The sequence below is a fragment of the Haliaeetus albicilla genome, chromosome 18 (assembly GCF_947461875.1).
Source record: "Haliaeetus albicilla chromosome 18, bHalAlb1.1, whole genome shotgun sequence".
Lineage (NCBI taxonomy): Eukaryota > Metazoa > Chordata > Aves > Accipitriformes > Accipitridae > Haliaeetus > Haliaeetus albicilla.
The window spans coordinates 6533621-6546551 of NC_091500.1; the positions used below are offsets into that span (position 1 = coordinate 6533621).

The window sequence follows — 12931 nt, forward strand, 5'->3', positions numbered from 1 at the left end:
AGAGTTTTGTAATTCCAAACTTTTCAAACAGAAGTTTCTACCCTGTGAAGCACTTGGCCATATCAATTTCGATTTACCAGCTTCAGTTTCGGAAGCCAAGGGCTAGCCCGAGGACGGCACTGAGGTTCCTCGGCTGGCCTCTCCTGTGGCCCAAGAAAGGCTCGGTGAAGGCCCGGGCCTTCCTCTTCCTCACCCCACCGCTTCTGACTATTCCTAAAGGCTAGAAGGCAGCCCCGCCAAAACCTCAAAGGTCTGCCTGGCAAAAGGGGGTCAAAACCGGGGAGAAACCACACGCTTCCAGAGCCGAACAGACGAAATGGCGCAGTGTGACAGCCCAGGCTACCCGGAGGGGGCCACCGAACACAGCACCCCCGTGTGCCCCTTCCCGAGGCCCTCGGAGACGGTGCTTGCCTGCGGCTGCCCCATCCATCGGCAGGACAGCCCCGGACGCTGCCGTCCCTCAGCCGGCCGTCCCTCGGCCCGCCGTCCCTCAGCCCGCCGTCCCTCAGCCGTCCCTCAGCCGGCCGTCCCTCAGCCGTCCCTCAGCCCGCCGTCCCTCAGCCCGCCGTCCCTCAGCCGGCCGTCCCTCAGCCCGCCGTCCCTCAGCCGGCCGTCCCTCAGCCCGCCGTCCCTCTCCCCGTCTCCAAACGGCCGATCGCGGCCACGGCTGCCGGCCCGCCCGGCCCCTCACAGACCGCCGCCGCCCCGAGCGCCCCACCCCGCCCTCACACTGCCGCCCCCACGCTGGCCAATAGCCGCCAAGTCCTTGCGCCTACGCCCCGCCCCGGGCTCCCTCTCTGGCCAATGGAGGCTAAGAGGGCTCGAAGGGCTCGCCCTTCACCCCGCCCCCCCCGGTCGGCGCCGAGCGCTCCACTCCGGACGAGGGCAACACCAGCGGGCGCTGGGCTGAGCCCGGCGGCTCCAGCGTGCCCCGACGGTAACCCCGCTCCGTGTGGCGCCTCCGAGCAGTCTCGGTTTAGCAGGACCGGCCCGATGTATCAGCCCGCTCCGACCCTCGTGTTCCCCCCGTCCCCCGTTCCCCCCCGCGGTGGATCAAAATGGACTCGACCGCTTGGGCGGCCGCGTAACGCTTCCCCGCGGGTCACGTGGGCGGCGCGTGCCTTATGAGGCCAGGGAGGGGCGGCCATTTGGCTTCGTGCGGGCGGCGAAGGCGGAGGCCCGAGCTCCGGCCCGGGGATGCTCAGCCCCGGCACCACCGTGGCCCTGCGGGTCTGCGCGGTGGGCCTGCGCCCCGAGGTGCCCGTCGTGCGGCTGTGGGGGCTGCTGGGCGAGCGCAGCGCTGACTACGTCCGCCTCCGTCGTGAGATCCAAGCGGCGGCAGGGCCGCGCCTGGCGGCCGCCCCGGCACACAGCGGGCTGGAGGCCGGTGGGGCTGAGCTGCGCACTGGAGACCTGGGCCTGGTGGAGGTGGTCGGGCTGTGGTACCGCTGCTGCGTGGTGAGTCGCCGTGGCCAGGACTACCGCGTGTTCCTGCTGGATGAGGGCTGCACGGTGGTCACATCCGCCTATTACCTGGCGCGGGGCTGTAAGGAGCTTTTCCACCTGCCCCCGGAGGTGCTGGGCTGTGTTGTGGCTGATGTTATGCCCTCTGGAGGCCCCAAGGTGGTAGCCTGTGGGGATGCGCCAGCCTCCACCTGGACTGTGGAGGCGATGGAGTTCCTCAGCTACCTGCATGGCAAGGAGGTGTCTGGTCTGGTGCAGGAGGTGATGACGCCGCAGCTCATCGTGCTTGAGCTGCCTCAGCTTGTGGCGCAGATGCATCACCTGGGCCTGGCCAGGCAGGTCCCTCCCAGTTGGTTCTGCCAGGTGCTCAGGCGCTGCCTGACTTATGGCCCCTTAAGGAACCAGCTCAAGCTGCAGCCTCCAGCATGTTCCCCTGTAACTTCTGCCATGCCACAGCTTCACCATGTTTTGCTGTCGTGTCAGCCTGTGTCACCTGCCTTGGATTACTTTTACCCGCAGCTTCAGTTGGGTGTGACAGAGCCTGTCCTAGTGACCCACGTCTGTGACCCACACCGCATCTACTGCCAGTTGCAGAGCCTGTCCCAGGAGATCCGTTGCCTTTCTGATACCATGCGCCATGCTTATGACCGGTGTGAGCAAGATTTATCACCCACAGTGGGTTCACCCTATGCTGCCCGTGGCATAGATGGCCAGTGGTATCGTGCACTGCTGCTGGAGCTTATTGCTGGGGAGCAGGACCAGCAAGTGGCTCTAGTGATCTTTGTGGACTATGGCAGGAAGGAGATTGTGACCAGAGCTAACTTGCGCCATTTGCCTGTCGAGTGTTTTCATATACCTGTGGTGACTTACCCATGTGCTCTTCAGGGTATCTCGGATGGGGGTTGTGGCTGGTCCCCATCGCAGACTGATGAGCTGAAAGCATTGGTGCTAGGCAAAGGAGTGAGTGCTTGCATCATGACCTTTAACTCCTTTGAGCATCTCTATTATGTGAGCCTGTATGGGGAAAATGGTGTTGACTTGAACCATCTTTTTGGGGTGCAGACTTGCTGCCTAGTTAGCAGCCGTATGCAGGTCAGCCAAACTGAGGCTCAGGAGCAGCTGGAATTAGAAGAATCCACTGCTGAAGAACTGGAACTGCCACCAGGAGCACCTCCTGTTGCTTTAATGCACAGAGATTTGGCCTCTGCTCCTGTAGGTGGTGTGCGCCTGAAATTGGGTGTGTTCCACAATGCACAGGTCTCCCACCTCCGAGACCCATCTGAGTTCTGGGTGCAGCTCCACGAGCATCACCCGCTCTTCAGGCAGCTGAGGCAGAGCATGTGGAATTTTTATTCCGATGCGACAAAGCTGGACGGTGCTGGGTGGGTCCTACAGCCTGGATCCCTTTGTTGTGCCAGTGGGAAAGAGGATGTCTTTTATCGAGCGGTGATCACCAGTGTACTGGACAGTGGGGTAGAAATACACCTGGTGGACAGAGGCAATACTGAAATTGTAGATCGGTGTGCAGTAAAGGAGCTGCTCCCTCAGTTCAGGGAACTACCTGCTTTAGCTCTGAAGTGTTGTTTGGCAGGTGTCTCCCCTCTGAGAGGGAGTTGGAGTGAAGCATCTGTGTCTGCATTCAGAGAGATTGTACTGAACAAGACACTAAAGGTTTCTTTTTTGGGTGTGCAGGGTGACAAATACATGGTTGAAATTTTTGACCAGTCCCAATTAGGAGAGAAAAGTGTAAGTAAACTCATGGTCCAGGGAGGCTATGCTGAATACCAGAGGTGTGAAATACCTAAGACTCTCCAGAAATCTAATGACACTGTGAGCCAGGCCTCTTCCCTAGCATGTGCTGGGGAGGAAAAACAAATAAATGTAGAGAAGAGGCTCAGAGAAGACTCTGATCTAAAGAGAAGTGATAAAGCACTTAATCCTTACACAGCTGTGACAGTCAGAGAGCGCCCCGTTGCAGCCATTCACAATTCTAAAAGTAGTGAATCTCTTCCTGCTCAGAAGTGTGAGAGCAAAGAAAACTTGCCCATCTGTTCGAGACAGAATTATGTGGAAATGAAGCCAGGCTCCTCTTATGGAGGTCAATTAGAAGTGGGAAGTACAGTTAATGTTGTTGTGTCGTACGTTGAAAATCCTAGTAATTTTTGGTGTCAGTTAAGTAGAAATTGCCATGACCTTAATGTATTAATGGCTGAAATTCAGGAGTATTGTAAAAATTCATCCCACCCACCTGCTTGGCCAAATTCTGTATGTTTAGCCCAGTACTCAGAGGATGAAAAATGGTACAGGGCTTTAATTATTAGTGAAGTTCCTTCTGCAGAAAAAGTAGAAGTCATATATGTTGACTATGGCAACAGAGAGATGGTGTCTCTAACAAACCTCCGCTCAACTAATGAACGTTTTCTTAGGTTAGAGGCTCAGGCTTTCAGGTGCAGCCTTTACAACTTAATCCAACCAAATGGTCAGGATCCTTTTGCTTGGGATGAAGAAGCGATTCAGGCTTTTCAAGAGTTTGTTGATAGCTCATCATCTCACTTTGAACTGAAGTGTACAATATTTGCCTTGGCTTCGATAAACAATAAGGAGCTATTTAACATTGTAGATTTAATGACACCTTTTCAGAGTGCTTGCCAGTTTCTGACCAAGAGAGGTGTGGCCAGACCTTTATCTCCTCAAAAGCCTCTGGTATCCTCAGTTCAGCTTCATTCTTACTATTATTCTATGCATGATATCAAAATTGGGAGTGAGGAAGATGTTTATATTACGCATGTTGAGGATCCATGGACATTTTTCTGCCAACTTGAAAGATGTGCAGATATCTTAGCACAGCTTACTGATAACATCAGCCATCTAAGTGAAACAATGACCAGCTTAAAAACCTTGCAAAAGTCTGGGAGCTTGTGTCTAGCAAAGTATACTGACAATCAGTGGTACAGGGGAGTAATTATGAAAACAAAACCTAATACGGAAGTCTTCTTTGTGGATTTTGGGAACACAGAGATGATAGAGAAAGATCATCTGCTTCCTTTACCCAGTGATGCTTGTGATATCTTGCTTTTGCCAATGCAAGCCATAAAGTGTTCCTTATCTGATATATCTAATGTTCCCAAAGAAGCTACAATGTGGTTTAAGCAAGCTGTCCTAGAAAGGCAATTAAAAGCGATAGTAGTAGCAAAGGAATCTGATGGTAAACTGTTGATTGAGTTGTTTGATGGTAATACTCAAATTAATGCAAAACTGAAGGAGGAATTAATAAACAATACAGGACTGTGTAAGCATATAGAAAATGAAACTTTGTGCTCTAGAAATACAGATGTGAATGAGAGGAATGAGACTGCAGAGTCCCCTTTAAATGCAGGTAGGCCTCTTGAAAGAAAAAAAAGCAGATCTGAAGCCCAGGGAGGAGGGGAGAGTAGCAAAAGGCACTTCAGAGAAGATGTAAACTTTTTCCAGTCTGCTATGAAGAAAGATGTGGCAGCTGGATTACTAGAATCTGCTGAAATGCTTAGCAGTAAGAAGGATGCTTTTTTGTTAAATAAAGCAGGAGGGGAGTCTCTGATCTCTGTCCAGATGGATACACAGTCGGATATTAAATCTGATGCTGAAGGCGGGTGTATAATGCTTAAAAATGTATCTGATCCACTGCAACAGAAGATAGTGCCAGCTCTGAAAGTGTTAGTGTATGTGTCTCATGTAAATGATCCATTGGATTTTTATGTTCAACTAGAAAGCGCTGAGGCTCAGCTTAACAGCATTATGGAAAGCTTAAACGATAGTACACAACCAAAGAACCCTTGTGGACAACTGTTCCAAGCAGGAGACTTAATCAGTGCTGTTTATTCAGAAGACAGCCTGTGGTATCGAGCTGTAGTAAAAGAGAAGACTTCTAACAATTTGATAAGTATACAATATATTGATTATGGTAATACTTCAGTAATTAATGTTGATCAAGCACACAGACTCCCTGAAGTCTTGTCATCTATTCCAGCAATAAGCATTCACTGCTTCCTAGGTGGACTTAAATGCAAAAAAAATACAAACTGGGCAGAGGAAGCAGTGCTTTACTTCACCAAGAGAACAAGTGAAGTTCTGCTAACGTGTGAATTTGTAGAGAAGATTGAGGATAAATGGGAAGTTATTCTCAGTGACGATCAAGGTATAATAACAGTGGATTTAGCTGATGAAAATCTTGCAAGTAGGGAAGGATCTTGTTCAACAGGAATACTTGATGGAAGAGAGAACAGTGACGTGATAGCTGTGTGTAAGCCTTTGCCGCCTCAGGCACAAAATGAAATTTCCTGTGTAAGTGATTGTAAATCATTTATCTGGAAGTTTCCAGAGGCAGGTCAGACTGTAAAAATTTATGTCACAGTGGTCAATGGTCCAGAATACTTTTGGAGTCACAGTGCTGATACAAAAGACATGAACTACATAGAGGAAAAAATAGAGGAAGCTGAAAGCCTTGGACTAAACTCTTGGCGCGATTGCAGATATTGTATTAAAAGCAGTAATATTTGTCTAGCAAAATATAGTCAAGATGGAAAGTTCTACAGAGCTAAAGTCAGCAGTGTAAAAGGTGACAAGGTAGTTGTTAGACATGTGGATTATGGAAGTGAGGAATCTGTTAGCATGGAGATGGTCAGACAGATTCCATGTGAATTGCTCAAAGTACCTAATCAAGCATTTGCTTGCTGTCTGTCAGGCTTCAATTCCTCAGAGGGCTCATGGCTCAGTGAAGCAAAAGAGAAGTTTTATGATATGACCGAAGGCCTCTTATTAGATGCTGAAGTAATAGAAACTCGGGAAGATAAAGCTTCTGAAGTCCCTCTGTCTGTTGTCAAGCTGGAAGCTTCTGGCAAGAGTATTAATGAAGAGATGAAGTCTTTTTGGAAGGCTAATAAAGGAACTGGTGACAATGCTTTCTCAAACCTTGAGAAGCCCTTAAAGGAAAGCAGATGTTCAAACAATGATATGGGTCTTTGTCTTGAAAGAGAAACTACTGCTGTTTGTGGATTAGCTCAAGGAGAAAGTGAAAGTGCTTTACTTTGTTCTGAACCTTTCCTGGATGTAACTTCTGAGTGGTTAAATACTGTAGAAGCAAATATGTCAGTGGGAGCTGTTGAGTATGTGTCTGGGAAGGCTGGCGATGGATGCGAAACAGCTGAGCGTCAAAGCAACTTTATCAAAGAGATACCTCTATGTGAAGGAGAGAGCGATAACAATGTATTACTAGAACCAACAAGAAGCTGCAGTCTTAATGTTTTGGGGAGTGAAGTGAAAGCTGCAGAACAAGAATTATCTGAAGTCCTGTTTCAAGAGGATGCTGAGCTGAAAGCTGAACTGACAGGCAGTGCTTCAGCAGCCAGCCTTTTCCTAGGAAACAAACAAGAACAACTGAAAAGATTGCCAGTGCTCCAGGTACAGTCGTCTTCAAGTGATGAAACGGGGATGTTAGTAGAACTGGATCAGTTACAAACGCACTCTTCGTACGATGATCTGAAGGAGCTCATACTGGAGCTAGAGGCCCTTTCAGTGCAGTACTCCTTTGGTGAAGAAACAAAGGAAGCTCTGGAAACAGAGTCACTTGAAATGCAGGCAGCTTTGGGCAGTGAAGCAAGAGAGAAAGTGTTGGAACAGGAATCGTTTGAGCTGCCAGTTGTGAGTGAGGAGATGGGGGATTTGGCAGCTCTGAAATTTCTTGAAAGCTTACCATCGCTTAATGAGAGAGAGAACTTGGTGCCTTCTGTTAGCGATGCAGAGAAGACAGTAGAGCTGATTTCGTCTGATGTTCAGCTTTCTTTGGGAGAGAAGGCAGAGAAACTGGACTTGAATTTGTCTGGAATTCATAAAGCAGAAGCTATACAAGAAGACTGGATGGAAGTAGAGCCTCGTCCCCTAAGGCTGTCTTCATCTGGTGGTAGACCTGAGAAACAACTGGACCTGAAGACCCATGACATGCTGTCAATGCTAGGTGCTGAAATTGAGCAGCTTCTGGAACTGGTGCTGCCTGATGCACAGCCATCTCGGGAAGATGGGGATGAGGACTCTTTAGGGTTGGAACATGCTGCACTGCTAAGTTCTGCAAACAGTGGAAATCAATTTTCATTTCTTAAAAAAGACTTAACAAATCAGGTGCCTGTTTGCACTGTAAAATCATGTGACTGCAAAGTTGAGAAATGTAGGGAGTGGCAGAAGAAGAACAATGACTGTTATGTGGAAGAATGGATGAAACAAGACTTGACTGACTTGCTTAAAGAATGTGGAAATGCACGTGTGCAGTCTTTAGACTGTAAGTCTGGGGATGAAGAACTAGAAAAAAAGCAAAATGAGAACTTGGCTGACTGTGGTGCAGGTAAAGTATCTGATTTTAAGGAGTTAAATAATCAAAATGTTGTGTACATTCAAACATGAGAATAGCTTTCTTGTAGAAACCTGATTTTTATTCCCTAATAAGTTACTGTATTAGTGTTAATGTTGGTATGCTTTGATGGGTTAAGGACATAAGACTAAGTGTAAGTATCTTATGGATAATGTGACAGTCTAACAGCAAGTAGTCTTACTTTGAGAGGTTAATGATATTATGACTGGAAATCTATTTCTGAACATGAACTGCATTTTCAAGACTGTTCAGGATGACAAATTTTTAACTTTCAAATAATTATTAAGTAGTTTGGAGGGGGAAGGGGACTACAGGAGCAGGGTTGTGAGGCATTTGAGGGTTTTGGAGGGGTTGTTTTTGTGGTGTGTGGTTTTTTTTTTTTCATTGATATGTCATCATTTTTGTAGAACACAATGAGTATACTTGTAATCTGAAGGGCTTTGCTGTTGGTTCCAAATGTGTGGTGTGGACCTCTCTAAAATGGTGTGAGGCTCGTATTTTGGAGGTATCTGAAAAAGGTACCAGGGTAAGTATGGTTTGAATACTTTCTGCATTTTTAAGATCTTGTCCTTCTTTTGGTCTTTCTCCAAACTTCGAGTATTTTACAGAAGTGTATTAAAGAATTTAAGACTTAGTATTGCAAAAGCTGCTTCTGGACTTGCAGGCTACATAGAAACAGCAGTGTCTCAAACCAAGCAGATGTTATATGTCAATGCTTGATATTCCCTTCACATCTCATTCCCCTGCATTGAGTGGGAAGACTGAAGGATCTGGCTCCAGTTTGAGATACATACTCATATGTTTGTGGTTCTGTCTGGCCTGCAAGTTAATGTTCTGCTATGGAGTTGTGTTACCATTAAATGCTCATGAAACTTAGTATTATTTTACTGATGTTTTGAGGAGTTAGTAGTAGAACTTGGGAAGAAACTTAAATTATACCATAATTAATAATGAATACAAACTGTTCCTACTTCAGTGAAATACGTATTGAATTAGTGGTTGGTGGGAGTTAACTTTAACTGTAGATTATAATCTGATGGGCTGCCTTGTTCTACTGCTGTTTAAGCTATGGGATAAATGAGAAGCCTTCCTCCTGTTCAGGGGGAGTGTGTGTGTGTATGTACACATATGCACAGACATTATACTTACATAGAAGGGCAGTTGTAATTTAAGGTTGCAAATCCAAAAGATCATTTCATAAAAGTAACTTTGTGGAAGATTGAATGCCTGAGATCATGGAAGCCAGCTCTTTTGCTAGTAGATTTCTTAGGTATCTAAAGCTAACCTCAGCTGTATTGAGATGTCAGTGTCAGGTATGTAGTGATATCCTTATTCATCTGTTTCCTACTGGTTCTGATCTAGTAAGTGTTTTCCAGCCTTTCCCTCTCGCCATACTTGGGTTAGAAGCCCAGGAGAGCCTTGAGCAGATTCAGTGGTGATATTCAGCTTTATTAGAGGTTAACTTGCTCTTTCTTGCAAGATCCAGACTTGAAAGGGCAGGGAGTCCTCAATTGTGTTTTCCTACTGCTATGTCTTATTTGCTGAGTGTATTCTCAGGATCCACCGCTGTGCTAGGTACAATGTGGCTCTGTCTGTACAGGTCTTGAATCTCTCCAGTGGCAATGAGGAGATTGTGGATCCTGAGAATGTCTGGAACTGTATTCCTGACTGGGCTTGCAGATCATCTGAGGTATGGCGGTGTGGTAGTGGGCAGGACAGTACTGATTTTTAGAAAGGGCACTCTGAGTTTAGTTGTGATTCTTCCTGTGTCACCATGAAAATAGAAAGGCAAAGTAGCATTAATCTAAATCTGTGCATTCATGCCAACTGCTAGAAGCACAGGTTTTTTTATTTAAGACATCACATTGTCCTTCTTTAATAGATCTCTATGGAGACTATAGAAACTTGTATAAATACATTATATAATTGATATAATTTATGTAAACTGTTTACATAGACTGTCAGCCATTTGGCCTGAGGACTGTGAATTCAGTCTGGGAATAGATTAACGAAAACAGCTTGAAGGAAGAAATGTTACTGAAAGACTACTATTAATCAAGAACTGTAGAACAATGCTGATATGTGGATTTTGAGCATGTAACTAACTGGTAAATCATGAAAAATACTTCTTTTATGAAGTAATTGGAAAAAGATGGTAAGGTTTTCACCAATGTTCTTCATGAAGTACTAATAAATGAACAAGTCACGTCTGGAACCCAAAACTCATGTCATCAGCCATGCTGCTGGCGATGGTAACAATGCATTTCCAGTTCATCCTTCACATGCAGTTTTTGCATCAAAGCAAAAAGTGGGCAGAAGGCTTCTGTAGTGAGTTGTAAGGGGGGAAAACAGTGGTAAATAAGAGTCCAGTAGTGCTGATGTAAACAGTCTAGTATTAAAGGAAGTACCTCAATGGAAAACTATCTTTGCAATAGTGTCAGCTTCCTAACAGAATCCCCTTTTGTTTAGGCAATAACCCCTGTAATGGAAAACTTGCAGTCCTTACCAGAGGAGTCTTTACTTCAAGGTAAGACTACCTTAAAGCTCTCAAAGAGGTTGTGTACTTGGTGTTTGGATGCTTTCTACTTTTCTAGAAAATACTTTATATTAGGAAATACAACTGAAACACTTTTTTTAACTTAAGTATTTAATACTGTTGTAATTTTCTTAGTAGCATTAGCTTATGTACTGTGAGTTTAATGGTGAATACATGCAATGAAGCTGCTACTCTGTCTTGATTAGAAATCAATTTAGTATTCATTTATTCAACCTAGTGGATTGAGCCTCTTGGACAAGCTGGGGTGGTACACTGAAGTTACAGATTTTGGTAGGGTTTTGAGCATCGGCCACCAGCATGCTCACGTTTCTGAGGCAAGGTGAGCGACTGCTAGGCAGACTCTACTAAGCATTGTAGTTTGGGATTTGAATGCCCCAGTCCCTTAATAGATCTATGAATCTAAACCCATAATAATACCATCTCAGTTGTTTTAAGGATAGTTTGTGAATAGTGCATGTACATGTTTATTGTTACTTAAAAATTTTGAGGTGTTACTGGTGAACACTTATTCCGTGTACCAAAGAAAATAGTACAGGTTCTTTCTGATTATATACTATTTGTATAATCTATGGAATCATAGAGTAGTTCTGGTTGTAAGGGACCTTTGGAGGTGCTCAAAGCAGGGTCAACTAGATCAGGTTGCTTAGGACTTCCCTTTCAGGTCTGGAACCTATCCAAGGATGGAGATTCCAGAACCTCTCTGGGTAACTTGTTCCTGTGTTTGACCAGTGGTTGCCTGATGGAGACTGAATTAAGCTGAAGTAGAGATAGCATTTGTGTTTTCAGTGATTGAATTGGTTATTGTATTTCAGTACAACTGTACTGAAAGCTGACTGGTTTATGGGTAACAAATAATGAAGCCTGCAACAGAGATTTAGTTACTTGTTGGGCAAAAAAATAGTTAAAAAACTTGATTAAAATGTTAAACTCAATCCTCCCTCAATTACATCACTCAAATGCAGGATTATTCTTGATCTTGCTGTTTCTGGTTTTGATAATACTTTTACAGTTTTTACCACTCTTTGGTAGCTAATTATTATTGCCCAAACTTGCCTACTGTCTGTGTTCTTGAATACTTTGCACGGTATTAGTGTATGCACCAGTGCAGAAAATGTGAGCTAAGGTCATGCAACCATGTGGCACAGAACTGGATCTTGCTGTGCACATGGGCCATGGCCTGAAAGGCAGTTTGAGTAGAAGGTACCTGATCCACAGGATGCAAAAACTCTCCTGCAGAGGCTTATGCTAAGCCCACTGAGGAATGGAGTGGCTTAAACTTGTAACTGAAATCTGGGAGCACTGCTTGCTTCATCTTCTTGGGCAGTTCTGTTTCAACTGTCTTATCTGTATATAACTTTGCAAGTTTATTCTTTTAATATGGTCCAATATGTTGATGACATTTAGTCTGAAGCCTTGTAGAGCTATGACTTTAGATACTAATGCACTTATACATGTTTATTGAAACACCTTGATAGGTCTAATCTGTTTTTATTCCCTGTAGAAAAGCAAACTGGCTGCAGTTCAGATTTGCCTGAAGATCCTCATGTCCTCCAACATTCCTGAAACCAAGTGACATGCTCACCATATGAAGCTGAACAAGCACCTGTGTACATGAAGATTCCCATGAAAATCTGTTTTTGTGGGAACACAGATACAAGTGAAGCATGGAGAGTTTTTTTCCTACCTAACTCAGCAAATGCCTGTCACTATCATACTTCCCTGTCAAGGAATAGTGCTTGTTGGTACATTGTTAGTGTCAGCTTCGCTTCTTAGAGCTGTACTTTCTTACGTAAGAATTTGCCTCTTGACTGGCATTCCACACTGAATATGTGTGTGCACTAACTTTTATCTAGCTGTTGGTGGGTGGTTCTTGAACACAGGTTTCTTGTGAGTTGTTGTATAGGCTACTGTGTTGCATAATACTACTTTCTGTTGTTTGCTTTTTGAAAAGTTGCATTGTTAAGTTTTCTTTTTCCTCTAAGAAAAGTCGAGGGTATGTTTTGGGGGGGAGGGGAGGAATTCTTTCTCTGTAGGGGAACATAGTTGGTTTGTGTTGAAGTCTTGCATCTGGTGCTGTTACAAAGCAATGGAAGAAGCTGCAATAAAGCTTTGGCTGGCATATACTGATCAGTGTTTTGTTAATGATGACGTGTGTTCTTTCCCTATGCATAAGCCCAAATGCTGTGTGTGTACTGAGTATCTTTCTTCAACTGTACTACTGCAGTTAGATGTAGCTATGCACATTCTGCAGTTACTGGTTCTGTCTGACCCTAAACAGCTCTCTAGAGCACTGTGAGCTATTGTGAATGCTTTGAAACATCACACAGTCATGTACAAAGTAGAACTTGTATTTATGACATGGCCTTAATTGCACTAATGAAAGATGAAAAAGATGAAGCTTTGCCTATAAATATGAAGCAGACCTCCTAGAATGGTTTTGCTGCTGCATGTGTACAGTGTGGTAAGGACTTCTCCTTAAGCTGCAGCTGTTTTATCTCACCTTTTGTTCTCCT

General features: G+C 45.1%; 1 protein-coding gene across 1 annotated transcript; it reads left to right on the plus strand.

Moving 5' to 3' along the window:
- The first annotated feature begins 316 nt into the window (after nt 1–316).
- TDRD6 (tudor domain containing 6) lies at nt 317–12542 on the plus strand. The gene is made up of 6 exons (XM_069806583.1): nt 317–854; nt 1130–7834; nt 8269–8387; nt 9462–9551; nt 10331–10388; nt 11920–12542. The coding sequence occupies exons 1-6, from the start codon at nt 317–319 to the stop codon at nt 11979–11981; spliced, it is 7572 nt and encodes a 2523-aa protein (XP_069662684.1). The 3' UTR covers nt 11982–12542.
- The last annotated feature ends 389 nt before the right edge of the window (nt 12543–12931 follow it).

Coding starts and splice junctions, on each gene's coding strand:
- TDRD6 (XM_069806583.1), top strand. CDS start 317: ATGGCGCAGTGTGACAGCCCAGGCTACCCGGAGGGGGCCACCGAACAC. Junction 855..1,129: donor CCTTCACCCCGCCCCCCCCG/GTCGGCGCCGAG, acceptor GTGCCTTATGAG/GCCAGGGAGGGGCGGCCATT. Junction 10,389..11,919: donor AGAGGAGTCTTTACTTCAAG/GTAAGACTACCT, acceptor TATTCCCTGTAG/AAAAGCAAACTGGCTGCAGT.